The sequence below is a fragment of the Cebidichthys violaceus genome, unplaced genomic scaffold, assembly GCF_023349555.1.
Source record: "Cebidichthys violaceus isolate CVI_PGR_0920_01 unplaced genomic scaffold, fCebVio1.0.p SCAF_20, whole genome shotgun sequence".
Classification (NCBI taxonomy): domain Eukaryota; kingdom Metazoa; phylum Chordata; class Actinopteri; order Perciformes; family Stichaeidae; genus Cebidichthys; species Cebidichthys violaceus.
Window position 1 is genome coordinate 3,591,077 of NW_027176373.1, and position 13,602 is coordinate 3,604,678.

The 13,602-nt window shown below is 43.5% G+C and overlaps 1 protein-coding gene across 3 annotated transcripts in view; it reads right to left on the bottom strand.

Annotated features, from left to right (window-relative positions):
* The window catches only part of septin8a (septin 8a), a 34,926-nt gene extending 22,717 nt beyond the window's left edge, over nucleotides 1–12,209 (bottom strand). For 2 of the 3 annotated variants that reach the window (XM_068715700.1, XM_068715699.1), the window contains exons 1-4: nucleotides 12,055–12,209; nucleotides 3,453–3,567; nucleotides 3,049–3,244; nucleotides 1,639–1,825 (exon numbers count right to left, since the gene is read on the bottom strand). In XM_068715700.1, the coding sequence (XP_068571801.1) occupies nucleotides 1,639–1,825; nucleotides 3,049–3,244; nucleotides 3,453–3,567; nucleotides 12,055–12,084 (528 nt within the window). In that variant the 5' untranslated portion in view covers nucleotides 12,085–12,209. The remainder of the gene's footprint in view (nucleotides 1–1,638; nucleotides 1,826–3,048; nucleotides 3,245–3,452; nucleotides 3,568–12,054) is intronic. The other variant, XM_068715701.1, reaches the window with a different exon arrangement.
* Nucleotides 12,210–13,602: the final 1,393 nt, after the last annotated feature.

The following is a 13,602-nucleotide window of genomic DNA, read 5'->3' on the forward strand; positions in this document are numbered from 1 at the left end:
TATAATGTGACTGTGTTCGATGAAGTGAAATAGTACCAGGAGACATTTGGCAGCCGTCCGTTGATAGCTGGCGGAGGTGAGCCGGCAGGTTTTGGTCACCAGCTGACCATCTGCTTTGTCCTGGACTCATTATCATTGCATCACCAGACACAAGCAGAGCTCAAGCTTCCACTTTTGCCAGTTACACAACAGTGGGATCAGTTGACTGATGGAACTAAACCTTCATCCATCAGTGAACCTTACGGTGTTGTGAAAGGATATTAACAAGCTTATACACGTCCCTAAAAATCACACAAGCAGAGACACATACCTCAACAAGAGGACATAAATGACATTTTGTGTTCTACGTGCGCGCAGCTTTCTCAGGTTAAGTGTTTGTAGATATCCAAAACGTCAGTGCAATCCTTCTCGCCCTTAGGTCGAACAAGCACCAGAACATACTGACTTAAAGTCGCACAAATCTTTCCCTTTTCCATTTTAACAGCCTCTTTCTCGGTTGTTTCTTCTCTTCTGGGCTTTGTGAACACGTGCTTTAAGATGTTTTGAGGCTCTTTTTTTTTTATTGAAATTCCACACTTCCCACACGCTGAAACCAAGATTTAGGACTAAAAAAAAAAAAAGCGGTTTTAGCTGTGTTTATCGCCGAGCCGTTTTGTAAAACATGTATTTAAAATGTCAACAGGTTGAATCTAATTAAGCGTATAATTTAATATTCATGCCAATATATTTCTTTGGATTACAAAGAAAGGAGTCTGGGAGGTACCACAAGAGGCTCAATCTTCAACTGGGAAACGTCCGACACAGATAGCACCAAAAAGATAGCCCCAAATATTAAAATATAAACTTAGACCTTAGAATTCACTTTCTAACCCTTTCTGACACTGTCCTCCCCCACTAAAACTCCCCCTCTCCCCCCTCCCCTTCTTTCACGCTCCAAACACGCTGCTGTGATGAGATATTTTTTTTCCCACCAGATTTCTAATTGAGGCCAAGTCAGTGATCGCGCCTCTACTGGGCCACCCTCATCGGACGCACGGCAAAACACACAGAACCACTGATCAATAATCTGTGTAGTAATACTCACACAAAAGCAATCAAAGACTCACTAATCAATGAGGCTCTGAATGGGATTATTGACTGCTGTACTACTGCAAATATGTCAAACGGGAACTCAGTATTAGTAAAACGAGCATCAGGGGGATGTACTTTAGGGTTATTATTTAATCGTATATGCAGTTTTTTTTTTTTATTATATGGCAATTCAGAAAGTGGGCTGGACCTTGACACAGCAAACAAAACATTTTTACTCGCAAAAAATATGCAAACACGATGACTTTTAAGTCTGAAAACCTGTATAGGGCAGGTCTTGTGAACTTTTCTGTGAAATCCTGTCCACCCCCAACCAAAAAGATCAGCGGTCTCTCAGTGAAATACACACCGGTCACAGTGAAAGGGAGGTCGGGTTTCATCAACACTGATAGTTCCTCACAGACAATGGGAAAGGATCAGCAGTGTGTGTGTGCGTGCGTGCGTGCGTGCGTGCGTGCGTGCGTGCGTGCGTGCGTGCGTGCGTGCGTGCGTGCGTGCGTGTGCTTTTTGCTATAGGCCACAGCGTATGAAGGTGGGTTTTGTGTGTACCTTGCTGTCCAGTTTTTTCATCGTGACGAGGTCCAGAGACTTGAGGGAGTGTCCTGTCGGGGCGATGAAATAAAGGCAGATGTGGATCCGGGTGTCGTGGTAGTTAAACAGCGAGCGCTTGATCTTCAGCTCTTCCTGGAGATAGTTTTCAAACTCGGTGTCGATGTAGTCGACGATGGGCTTGTAACTGTGGACGCATCCAAAGAGAAACTGTAAAGAGTCTGTGGGTAAAAGCGTAAATATTTGTCTTCTTATTCATGCGTTTGTAATGAATGTGAAAGGAAATATGGACCATGAACCAAGACAGCTAGGTTTTCAGTAACTGTGTGATCTGATTCAATGCCGAGATCTCAGCTTAGAGCTGTACAGCTTAGTAAAGCAGGAAATGTGTGCTCGGCTTATGGGAGTCTGACTGAAACAAATCACAGAGGATGCAAAACATCCCATCCTCTCTCACACACACACACACACACACACACACACACACACACACACACACACACACACACACACACACACACACACACACACACACACACACACACACACACACAGCGCTCTGGTGGTCTTTGTAGCCTTCAGTGTCACCAGTAAATCACAGCAATTAGGAATGTGCGCAATGAAAACATCAAAGTTTTGGAGCATTTTTGCATGTGCAGCTAAACCAACGAGAGCAGAAAGGAAGGTCAAATTCAACGCATTGCACGAGGAAAATAACTCCGACATGAACAAATACTCAGGAAAATGATAGACCCCTTCTACAAGAAGTGCCTGCTACAGTAAAAGTGCCACTCTGAGCACACCTACAAGAAACAAGACTAAAATACACCGTTTCAGGGCTATGAGGAGACTGATCTCTAGATTGGATAGCCAGCTGTTTCTGTGTGTGCTGGTGGTGGTTAGTGGTAACGATTGCTTAATCTAGCAGCAGTCTTTCCACATTTTACAGCTCGGAGTGACACATAAGTCCACATATATTCTACATCCTCAGCCAGCACCATGTTTACAGTCATCCGTCCTCTCCCTACACATCTCTCTTCTCTGAGGAATGCAACGACTCTGACCTTTTGAGTCTCTCTCAGTGTGCGTTTACAGTCCACAGCAGGGTCCGTCCTCCAGCCCGTTGGTTTATACGGCCTACAGAGAGCGCTGCTATCAAAAGGCCGTGAGAGTGCTGCTCGCTGGCTATGTCACAACAAGAACACTACATTCCACAGCTGCATGTCTCAAAAAAAAAAAAAAAAAAAAATCAGCTATTTCCTCTTTATCGCTGTCCCTCCTCGGCTTATTTCCATCCTCGAGAGAAAAGCCAAACCCGGGCTGATATAAGTTTGTGTTCTCTCATGCATTCAGACATTTTTGACCTGCAAATCAGTGTCAACCCTCTCACCATCATCTCACCACCCTCACCTGTCCTCTTTGTTGATCTGATCGCCGAAGCCGACGGTGTCTACGATCGTCAGTTTGAGGTTGACGTTGCTTTCTAGCAGGTCGTACGTTCGCGGCCGCAGATACACGCCGTTCTGGTAATGGCTCGCCTCCTCGTTCTCAAACATGGTGTTGAAGAGCGTGTTCATTAACGTCGACTTGCCGATACCGGTCTCCCCTGTGGAGGAGAGGGAGAGGGAGAGAGGGAGAGAGAGAGAGAGAGAGAGAGAGAGAGAGAGAGAGAGAGAGAGAGAGAGAGAGAGAGAGAGAGAGAGAGAGAGAGAGAGAGAGAGAGTTCAATTACACATTCTTTCATGCTGTTTGGAGCAAAACAAATCAAGTAAAGATGGAGGGAAAATGTTCACACGCTGCCGTTTGGTACTCACCTACACAGAGAATGTTGAAACAAAATCCCTGTGTGACCGATTTACTGACCAGTTGGTCGGGGAGGCTGTCAAATCCAACATGTCCGCCCAAATTTAGGTTGCGCTTCTCTTCATTCTGAGAGACACAAACAAAAACAAAGCATTTCAAAGACTGGTTGCATGAGAGGAAGGCCCACATGGGGAAGACATTAGTCAGAGCTGAAGCAATCCCATTCCGATGCAAATGAAAAGACCCAGCATGCATTCTACAGATGTAAAACTCATCGCCTAACGTTATGAGATAGATAAGCAGGGCCTGAAAGGATGAGCTTCATGAATAATCGTTCACAAGCATGAGGAACTACATTTCCACATGGGCAAGAGATGCACTTTATAGCAACCAGAGAAATGAACTCATTCAGACATTTAATAGTGTGGAAAGTCACTTAGAGTTGCAGTGTGTAAGCTTAGCACGTCTTTGGAATAATTACAACATAAACATTTCAAAGCTACTCCTTTCTGTTACTTCAGCACTGATGAGTCCCAGCCAGAGCACAAGTAATGTGAATACTTTATATAAAACCATCCATCTTAACTGAGCCCCTATATCATCAGCTTTTCCAGTACATTTGCAGTGAGTGCAACAAGCTGCACCTCTCAAACAACACTTTAAAATGATCTCCAATCACCACTGCAACAGGAAATGATTGTGCACAACCAGTCTATAATCAATGTGCATTTAGGAGAGAGCATCCTGCAACCTAAAGCACAAAGATTATCGATACACGACCAACCGAAGACGGACAAAACTATTGAGTCGTAAGCGTTTTCCTCTTTGATCCCCTTATCTGACCCATCTGAAGGATAGACGGTCGGTGACAAGAGGGAGCGTGTTAGAGCTGGAGAGGAAGACGGACAGACAGACAGCACCTTGAGATGAATGGGGCCACCCGAGCTCGCCTGGCTCGGCCACGAAGGAGCACATACTTGAAGGCTGATGTCACCGAGCACAGGCAGCCTGAGAGCAGAGCTCAGCTGAACGCAGCCCGACTGCTGAGCCGAGAGGTGGAGGCCGGCACTGCATGAGCTATAAACCTCACTGAACTGCACAAGAACGGATGACCACTGCACGCGTGTGTGTGTGTGTGTGTGTGTGTGTGTGTGTGTGTGTGTGAGAGAGTGAAAAAGAAGCAAAAAAAAAAAAGAGAGAAATGGGGCTTAATGTGTCAGGAAACTGGAGTAATCTGACGTGAGCTGAGCTAGGCAATACTGAGCTGAAGCACACTGTGACTTTATTACATTGACATTCGTGTTTAATGAAAAAAAAAAAAAATTCTGTACAAGCTGTAAATGGAGCGATGCACTTCCAGTTCCCTCGTCTCAAAGTCAAGACGAGCTTAAGCTATTTTAACGTCTTGTTCTACGATACAAAATAAGTCCCCTTCTCTTAATAAATATTCTGATGAGTAAACTGAATAAACTTATTGTGAGTCCCTTTTAACAAAAGCATTGACCAAATTAGTGTAAATGTCTGGTTCTCAGTGTTAGCAGGTTAGGGATGAGGAAGTGGCCATTTCTGTGTTTTTCATTCACCGTAAACTCAGAACTTGTCAAACAACATGAATGCTTCCCTGTGGTATTCGGTTTGCTTGTGAGATACTCGAACAGATTGCTGACGGGGGGGTGCGTGTGTGATCTCTGGTATCGGGTCTAGAAGGAAACCAGTGCAATGATGCGCTGGATGCCCGAGTTGTCCACGATGCATGTTAGCCTTTATTTATCCAGGGAAAGGTAAATAAAGGCCTGCATGCTCTTTTCCCATCAACACTCTGTTTCCTTCCCACGTTCCTTCCTTCCCACGAAGCTGCCTACCTGCACACAGTTGGGGATGAGGCCTCTTTCTAAAGGGCACCTTGAGTTTTTTTGTCTGGGAATTTAAACTACGGGTCACACAGAGGTACTTCTGGAAAAGTGGGTCTATTCAATACTTCAGAGAAGCATTGGTCAAAGTAAAGAAGCAAAGCTTATGTCATACTTTTACCTTCCTCCAAACTTATCTAACCACATTGTTGAGATTCTCAGAAAAACAGCAAAAGATCCTGACGTATGAGATAATTCTAGGTTGACCAGACTGAGCCGTCGGTAATCTTTGTGTGTAACTCATAAGAGGCAGACGGGTCTGAAGAGCACAGACCTGACCCACAGCGTCATCTTTACAGATCAGACAGAGAACTGCAGACGTGGACACAAACTCCCTGAGCTGCGACTTAACTGATGAATGTGTGAGCGCTAAAGTCAGTGGTGAAAAAGAGCCAAAAGATCCCTGACTGAAGTAAAAGCAGCAGAGCAACAAGAAGGTAGTTGTAGCGGTACATACGGCAAATAAAGTAGTATTATCAGACAGTAAAACATAATCAGTGACGAAAGTAAAAGTGAGCTACTCATTATGCAGAAATAGCTTCTTTCAATACATCGATTAAATATAGTGGTACAGCCGGAAAAATGTTTCCTTCAAATAGAAAAAGTAGTTGGTTTTACGTTAAGTCTGCTTGTACAAAAATGTTTTGAAAATAGGAATGACTAATGCTGATTGCTGTATTAAAATTAGAAAAGGATTAAACTTGATTATTAGAAAACACTTGACACCCGTTGGTCTGCATTGAGAAACACGGCTTTACTGGCAGGTTTTTCCACTTATTAAAATAAAACACGATTTGCAGAAGCAGAAGAAGAGGAAGAAGAAGTGGATCTATGAAAAATCTTAATCTGCAAAATATCCAGAAACCTGCATCAACAAAAAAAAAAAATGTAGTGAAGTACAAACCTTTGAAATGTAGTAGAGCAGAAGTATATAGGAGTAGGAAAATGAAACACTGACCAGACTTAAGTTGCATGTAAGTCTATGTTTTCATGCAGATATAGTACGTGATTGTTGTCATGTGAAAACATCTCCTTGTTTGTACTTTGTCTGAATGAAGACATTCTTTTCCATCTTATGAAGCTCCCGTCAAGACCGACCGGATTACATGAACCGCGCATCACAAAGCTAAAAACAATCGGTCTACTTCAGCGTAAAGTATGACAGGAATGAAAAGCTTCTGGTGAACAACAGGCCGCTCTCAGGCCACGGCATCACCGGGCCAACAGGAAGTGGCCTCACAGAGGGGCCCCAGGTGGCTCCGAGTGAAATGAGGCACAAACCATATAAGCTAGCTCACAGCGCTGCGTGTTGGTATGCTGGCTGATGGGAACGGCTTCTCTTCCCCCCCTCCCCGTCACCAGTTGGCCTTTTTTTCCCCCCAACAGTCCTCTCACTTTCATGGTACTGAGCATGCTCACTGGGACGCTTGAATAGAACAGAGCCGATCGTTAGCGTTATCAGTAACACCTGTGCTTTTCCTACTACGACAAGTCAAAATGTCTGCAGTGAAAAGGCCCCTCGGTGTCAAATAAAGAGCTGGAAATATATTTCCGCAGTGCTGGTGCTACTAAAAGCCCAAAACTATGAAATGATCTGAAACAACCACACATAGTTTGGTGACAGCAACGCAGTGTATAAATACTCCCACACTCTTAACGACTATTACAGTGTCGGCTGTCATTGTAGGCCGTTCACTAAATGGCTATATGTAATGGCTATTTTCATTGTTGATTTCTCTTTCCATTAAGTTGCTGATTAAATTAATGTTTAGTCAATAAAATGACACATTTTTGGAGCAAATTCACACATTTGATGCTTAAATCAGGGAGTGCGCCCCTTCCCCAAACTCAGGAGGTACAGTATACTGTAGCCGTGTGTTCAGTGAGTTACTCTGTAGGCTTCAAACTGAGCCCTTTCTATTTGTTCACATTTTGAAAAATTGGCAACATTAGCTATTGGCAATTCCTGTGTGCTTGTTTGACACAACCGTCTCAGGATTACTTTGATACTGAAAACATGATGATTCTCAGTTTTGGAGCGTCTTTTTTCTATGATCCCTCTGCAGCTTTATGGATGTTTCTTCACACTGAGCATTGGAGAGAGTGATATCCTCGGGAAGTGTAAGTGACACTGAATCTAGAAGTGTAGGCATGTATGTTTGTAAGTTCAGATTTGACTGAGTTCCCACTTAATTGCCTCGGTGGGCTGTGTGTCACGGCCACTGTTGCAGCTCATAAAGCAGCCAAATCAAATGGGCCAAACTGCAAAAACAAAACTTCCAAGCATTCCCCCGTCCCTTCCACCTCATGTCTCTCCCTGCACCTCCCCACCTTGACCTCGCAGTTTCAAAGCCTCTGATCGAAACTGTTTGTTTTAGTCCAGTATTTAAACTGCAACTCCAGAAGCATTTCAAACAAAACGTCAACTTAAGAAGTTAAGTAAATATGTCGCAGATCCAACCTGATGTGAACTGAAGGCAAAAACAAAGATGTTTTCACTCCAGTGAAACATTTTTGGCAAACAGTCCCAACATGACCTGAAATTGTCGTATCAGTCATTCTGACCGGCTGTCTTTCTGTCCCCTCTACAGCTTCCTTCTCGCCTCCTTTCCCACCTGACTTGTGTGTTTTCAGCTTGTGTCTGCCTCAGTGAGCCTCCACCTGACAGACAGAAGCAACCTGACAGACTGACACACACACACACGCACACACACACACACACACACACACACACACACACACACACACACACACACACACACACACACACACACACACACACACACACACACACACACACACTAAGGAAAGGCCTTTGGAAAGGCTTGAGGTGCACTTTGTGTAGAGCTAGTTTCCCTTCGATGTCTTGTTTTCACATTCAATTTTAAAGAGGACAGATCAACTGCTGGATAGTATTCCATACATTCGGGCATTTTCCACTTCCTTCATCTATTATTTATGTTCATTATTTTAAGGCATATATACTGAGAAAGGATCCTAAAGAATTTATAACAGAAATTTAAGCATGCTAGCTTTTTAGGAGCATGACATGTACGGGGTTCAGACTTGCAAAATCTGTATCTTCCTTTGAGTTATTCTGGAAAAAGAACATACGAAACTACTGACGTCTATTTTGTGACTAAAAATGACTAATCCTCAGTTGTTGTTTTGAAGGATGAGTCTTCTCAACTAAGCCTAAGCGTGCCCACAGCAAGCAACAAAGCTGTGTTTTGTGTTGAGAGCAGATATCATATTTTGGGGGCTTCTGGGGCCGAATTCAACTTAGTGGCGACAAAACCCACGAGCACATCCAGTGCTCTCCAGACGAGGTGGGCGGCGGCTGCTGCTTCCTGTCCAACGACGGTCACGCAGATTCATGAAAGCACCGGACGACCTTTGAATTATAATAATATTCTGAGTGAACTAGCACATTATACTTTCAATATCTGAAGGGGTTTTTTTGCATTATGAATTGCAGAACAAAGGATTTTTGTACCACGCCTACGGATTATGTGTCCTGCAATAGTTGTTGTTGTTCTCCTGCTGCTACGTGTGCTAGCTAGCGGGGATGTTGTAATGGCAAAAATGTTGACGGTTGAGATTCGGATGAGGCGTGTGCCATCAGATGTTTATCATCCTATCAAATGCCTGCTCTCTCTATCTCGCTCTAGTCTCACAGGCAACGCACTACAATGGTACGGCCCCATTACAGCTCAGCCTCATCACTCATCTGTGCCCAACAGGAACGACTAAAAAACACGAGTGAGACAGACGGGAGAGAGAGACAGGAACCATTTTACGAGACAGACGCACGGCTCAATCATCTTTACGGGGCTTTTCAGTTTCCTTACTCTCACTGAGAGCAGAAAAAATATGTGTCGTGACAAAATCATTTTTATAGTTTTGTCAGTCATGTTATTTAACCACAAGCTTTATGATTTCTCTATGGATTAGAGGTAAAGCGTTGATCTCCCATGAATGTAAAAGCTTTCACACGTGTTAAGTATTCCAGAGCTAGAGTAGTTGTGTTACTGAATGCTGTTGAACAATACCAACTGAAATCAGACAGTTCAGGGAGTTACACCTATTATTTTGTGTAGCAAATCCTGTTTTCGTTTTCTGTTTTGATGATTTTTGATGCATTGGGCCGTTTTGACTTGAGAAATCCAAAATGCATTTCTCTTATTTTCCTTTTTGTGTCGCTCTCGCCCTCCTAGATCCGTCTCTGCCAAGTCAGCATTCACAAGCAGCATGGTTCAGAATCCAAAATCAGAGTTGGAAAAAAAAAAAAAAAATGGGGCTCTGTGCAGCCTTTTTACAACCGATAAAAGAAACGCATCCAAATCCCACGTGAGGCAAATAAAGTTTAGAATTAGGGCACTTTGAGCTGAAGAGTCTTTCAACAACACACACATGACTGCTTGGTGATGGATTCACTGGGTGCTGCATATTCAAGTTGTGAGGCTGTGAAACAGTCTTGAACTTCCAGGCTATCCGGTCCACAGCTGTTCAATATGGACCACGTTTTATAGTGAACTTTCCTTACTTTCTTCAAACAGAGAGAGCGCTGGTATTTCAACATCACTGCCTCAAAATCTTCATTCAGCTTTTGCTAAAAAAAAAAAAAAATGTTGGACAGAGCATCACAATTTGGGCTCCGGACGTGTCTTTGGGAAATTCGGACCTATTCGATGGATATTGACTCATCACCACAGAAGCTGCAGCTCGGCTGTCATGATTCATCAGCAGCATGGGATTGGACAGGCTTGCCTGGAGGCCGTTCTGGGCCTGTATGTTCTATATGCGGCTGACATCAGTGCAGTCTGTCGTGAGCAACATGCGGGGGAGCAACACGGAAAAGGCACCGGCTAAGGTTAGAAGGAAGGACTTTTAGAATGCCTTTCAAATGCACAATGAATAAAGCACATATGCAGATCATGTATTTGCAAGTTAATATCACTCACTCTCTGCACAAACAGGCAAAGTGTGTGGTTTTAAAGAGCAAGCGACCTGCCCCCTTATTCCTCGCCTCCCCGCCTTTAAGCACTTTGTGAAGCTAATTTAATTTTATGCATGCGGGCCTCACGGGAGAGACGATGCTCGTCAGGGGTCAGTAAGCACTGTACATGCTGAATATGTTGTAGGGCGTTTCATTACATAACCGTTTTAAATGAACAGCGTCCTCATTCTATATGCCACACACTCGGATGCGATCAATAAGTGCGAACAATAGATGTGTATTTGGCTGCATCGATCGCCTCGTATGGCTCTGGCCTAGAAAGTTTTCCCGATGCTAGCATGTCCAACCGACCACACATCCCTATCGAATAGCTGCACATAATTAACAGTATGCCCTTAAAGCACACTTCCAGGCGAGCCCGTCAGTTTGTTCAATATGGTCTCACTTAGTTCTGAAAGTTAGACAGGAAGTAGGACAGACAGGCTGCTGTTGTTCCACTGGCCTGTTTCACAGCATTCTCAGCATTTTTCTAATAAATCGATTCCCTAATTTTGTATTCCAAAAGAGACAATTTAGAAGTCACAATATCTTCTGTAACCCCCCCCCCCCCCCCCTCTTAAACAATTAAGAAATGCCATGTGTGCAATAACCTGTGCACCTTCTTTTTGGATCCTTTCCTTTATAGCAGAAGGTGTGTTGCACCAAGGAGTGACAGGAGTAGCCCGGAGTGTGTTCTTAATCCTTTTATCCCTGAAACTCAGTGCCGCTTACTGTCCAATTCACTACCGCAAAGATCTCTTCAAGCATCTGCCAAAAAAGTTAATCACACGTCCTTAAGTCCCCTCCCGTTTATTTCGCCTTGTCGCTATAATATTGGTTTTCCAAAAGCTTTTTGTTGTGTGAATTCCCAAAATGCCATTTTTCTTCAGCCTGTATTGCATCACCAAACTGTACAGGGTCACACCTGAATGACAACAGGGCTCGTCACTGTGAAAACAATGCAGGATGCATTTCTCCCTCCCACTCATTCATGCCCAACCTAACACACTGGGCCATCAGCAATGCAGCCACAACTTGTTTAGCATATGGCCGGAAATAAACTGACATGGTGTAAAATGTCAGTCTAGAAAGTGAACCACAAGTTTAATGTTGCACCCTTTGAACAGGAAGTTAAAATGAAGCCACATGGGACTGAGGTCCATCACACTGTACTCACTGCTATATACATACAAGTACTTCAACAGCAAGTAATACACCTGATAGAGGCTCAAGTGTGTCTGTGGTGCACAATAATGAGTTTATACTCACTGTGTCATACTATAAGTATTTGTATCTGATAACTAGCCTCTATACTTGAACAGTGATGTGATACAGTAACGTTAGCCTCCCTACGTGTTTTCTGTTTACAGCCTTTTTTAATAATGTCAACAGTAAACAGTCTCATGGTGTCATGTGCTACACCCATATGTGCAGCAACGCATTGATAAAAACGAAAATAGCCGTAAAACAAGACACGACATTAAAATAGTCAACAAATAAGAAGCTTCATCTTAAATGTGTCGTCAAGTCGCCAATCACAGATATCTGTTTCACCACCATGTCTGACTGAACCCACATTACAAGGCTTCAAAAGAACCGGGAGGGAGGCTTAGCTTCAGCTAACGCAAACACTTTTACTAATCACAACCCAAGTGAGTCCCGTGCTGCACAAAAACAAGAAACCCCCGTGTGGCGTTTACTTACCGAAAACACGTCAACGTCCGTGGCAGCCATGGGTGCGGAATGTATGGTGGTGCAGACTGAAGCAGAGGCGAAAGGGAGCAGCCCTCGTCTCTCCAGTGCAAGCCTGCTAAACTACTAAGCTGACGGAGGGAGGAAGAGAGAGGGACACGGGGACGAGACGGAGACGAGCTGGTGACTGGGCAGGGAGGGCTGCTAAGCTCGGCGGTGAGAGGACTCACTGCAGCTTCGCCCCTGTTTTCGCTCAGTCAGGCTAAATCTTTATCTTTTCTTCGTTTTCGACATTGACTGGGAGTCGATGACTGTGCAAAAGGTTGGTTGCTTTGTTATCTTAACTATGTAGTACGGGACAGCAGACAAATAAATCGGTAAACAGCGATAATATTGGTTTTAATGTACTTCTATTTTGCGCATGCGCGTAAATGCGGATGTCATACATTTAATGAATATTTGCCACGTTTTTCATTATCTTCTGTTTATAATAATGCTAATACTATATTATTATCATTAATATGATAATAATATTTGATATATTTTAAATTTGGAGCAGTTAGAAGTTGTTTCCAGGCGGTGTAACGCTCAACGTTTATGCGTACGTTAAAGTAGGGAGTGAACTATCTTGACGTTCAGGTTACATCTTTGGGCGTGACAGATACGTTCCAATATGGCCACTTCTCGAGAACTCCCATTCAGTCCAGGAATGTCATGTTAAACACATTACAAGCCAGGACAGGAGAGAGAAGCACCGCAGAACGACCGAGGGGGAGCACAAATATGTGTGTTAGCGTTCGAGATAATAAACACATAATCATCACTTCAGTGTATCCAACTGTGTGTGTGTGTGTGTGTGTGTGTGTGTGTGTGTGTGTGTGTGTGTGTGTGTGTGTGTGTGTGTGTGTGTGTGGGGGGGGGGGGGGGGGGGGGGGGGGGGCGTTTTCAATATGGGGCATTCATGTTTAAATTAATTGATGATGATTGCTGGCGTGTGATACCCAGCCAATCCGAGCAAAGCCATCTGCTTTTGTATCTAATTCACTGCTTTTATAAAACCACACAGTGTTCCTGGATTTATTGTACTCTGTGTGTGTGTGTGTGTGTGTGTGTGTGTGTGTGTGTGTGTGTGTGTGTGTGTGTGTGTGTGTGTGTGTGCGTGTGTGTTTAGGACCCGACCCATACTGGATTTTGAGGGTGTTAAACTACCTGGTAGTGATTAGCACGTTTTTGATAATTTGATATAAATTATGGCCATAGCCCTTAATGTGAGCCATAATTACTTAAAAGTATAAGTAGTCTATATGTAAATACAAATGCACTAAATATTTGTAATATTTTATATTTCAAATGGTTAGTAGCCAATGGGATTGAGACTATAGGGTAATAGTTTATATGTGTTTTTTGGTGTAGGCTATTGTGGTTTAATTCTATTTCTAAACTGAGCCTACTGATGAGTTATACCAAAGTCGTTACTTTTATTGTGATAATACACAATGCATTATTCGTCTTTCAAACGAGGTTTCCACTTTCACGTTGCCTGTAGGAAAACAATATGCA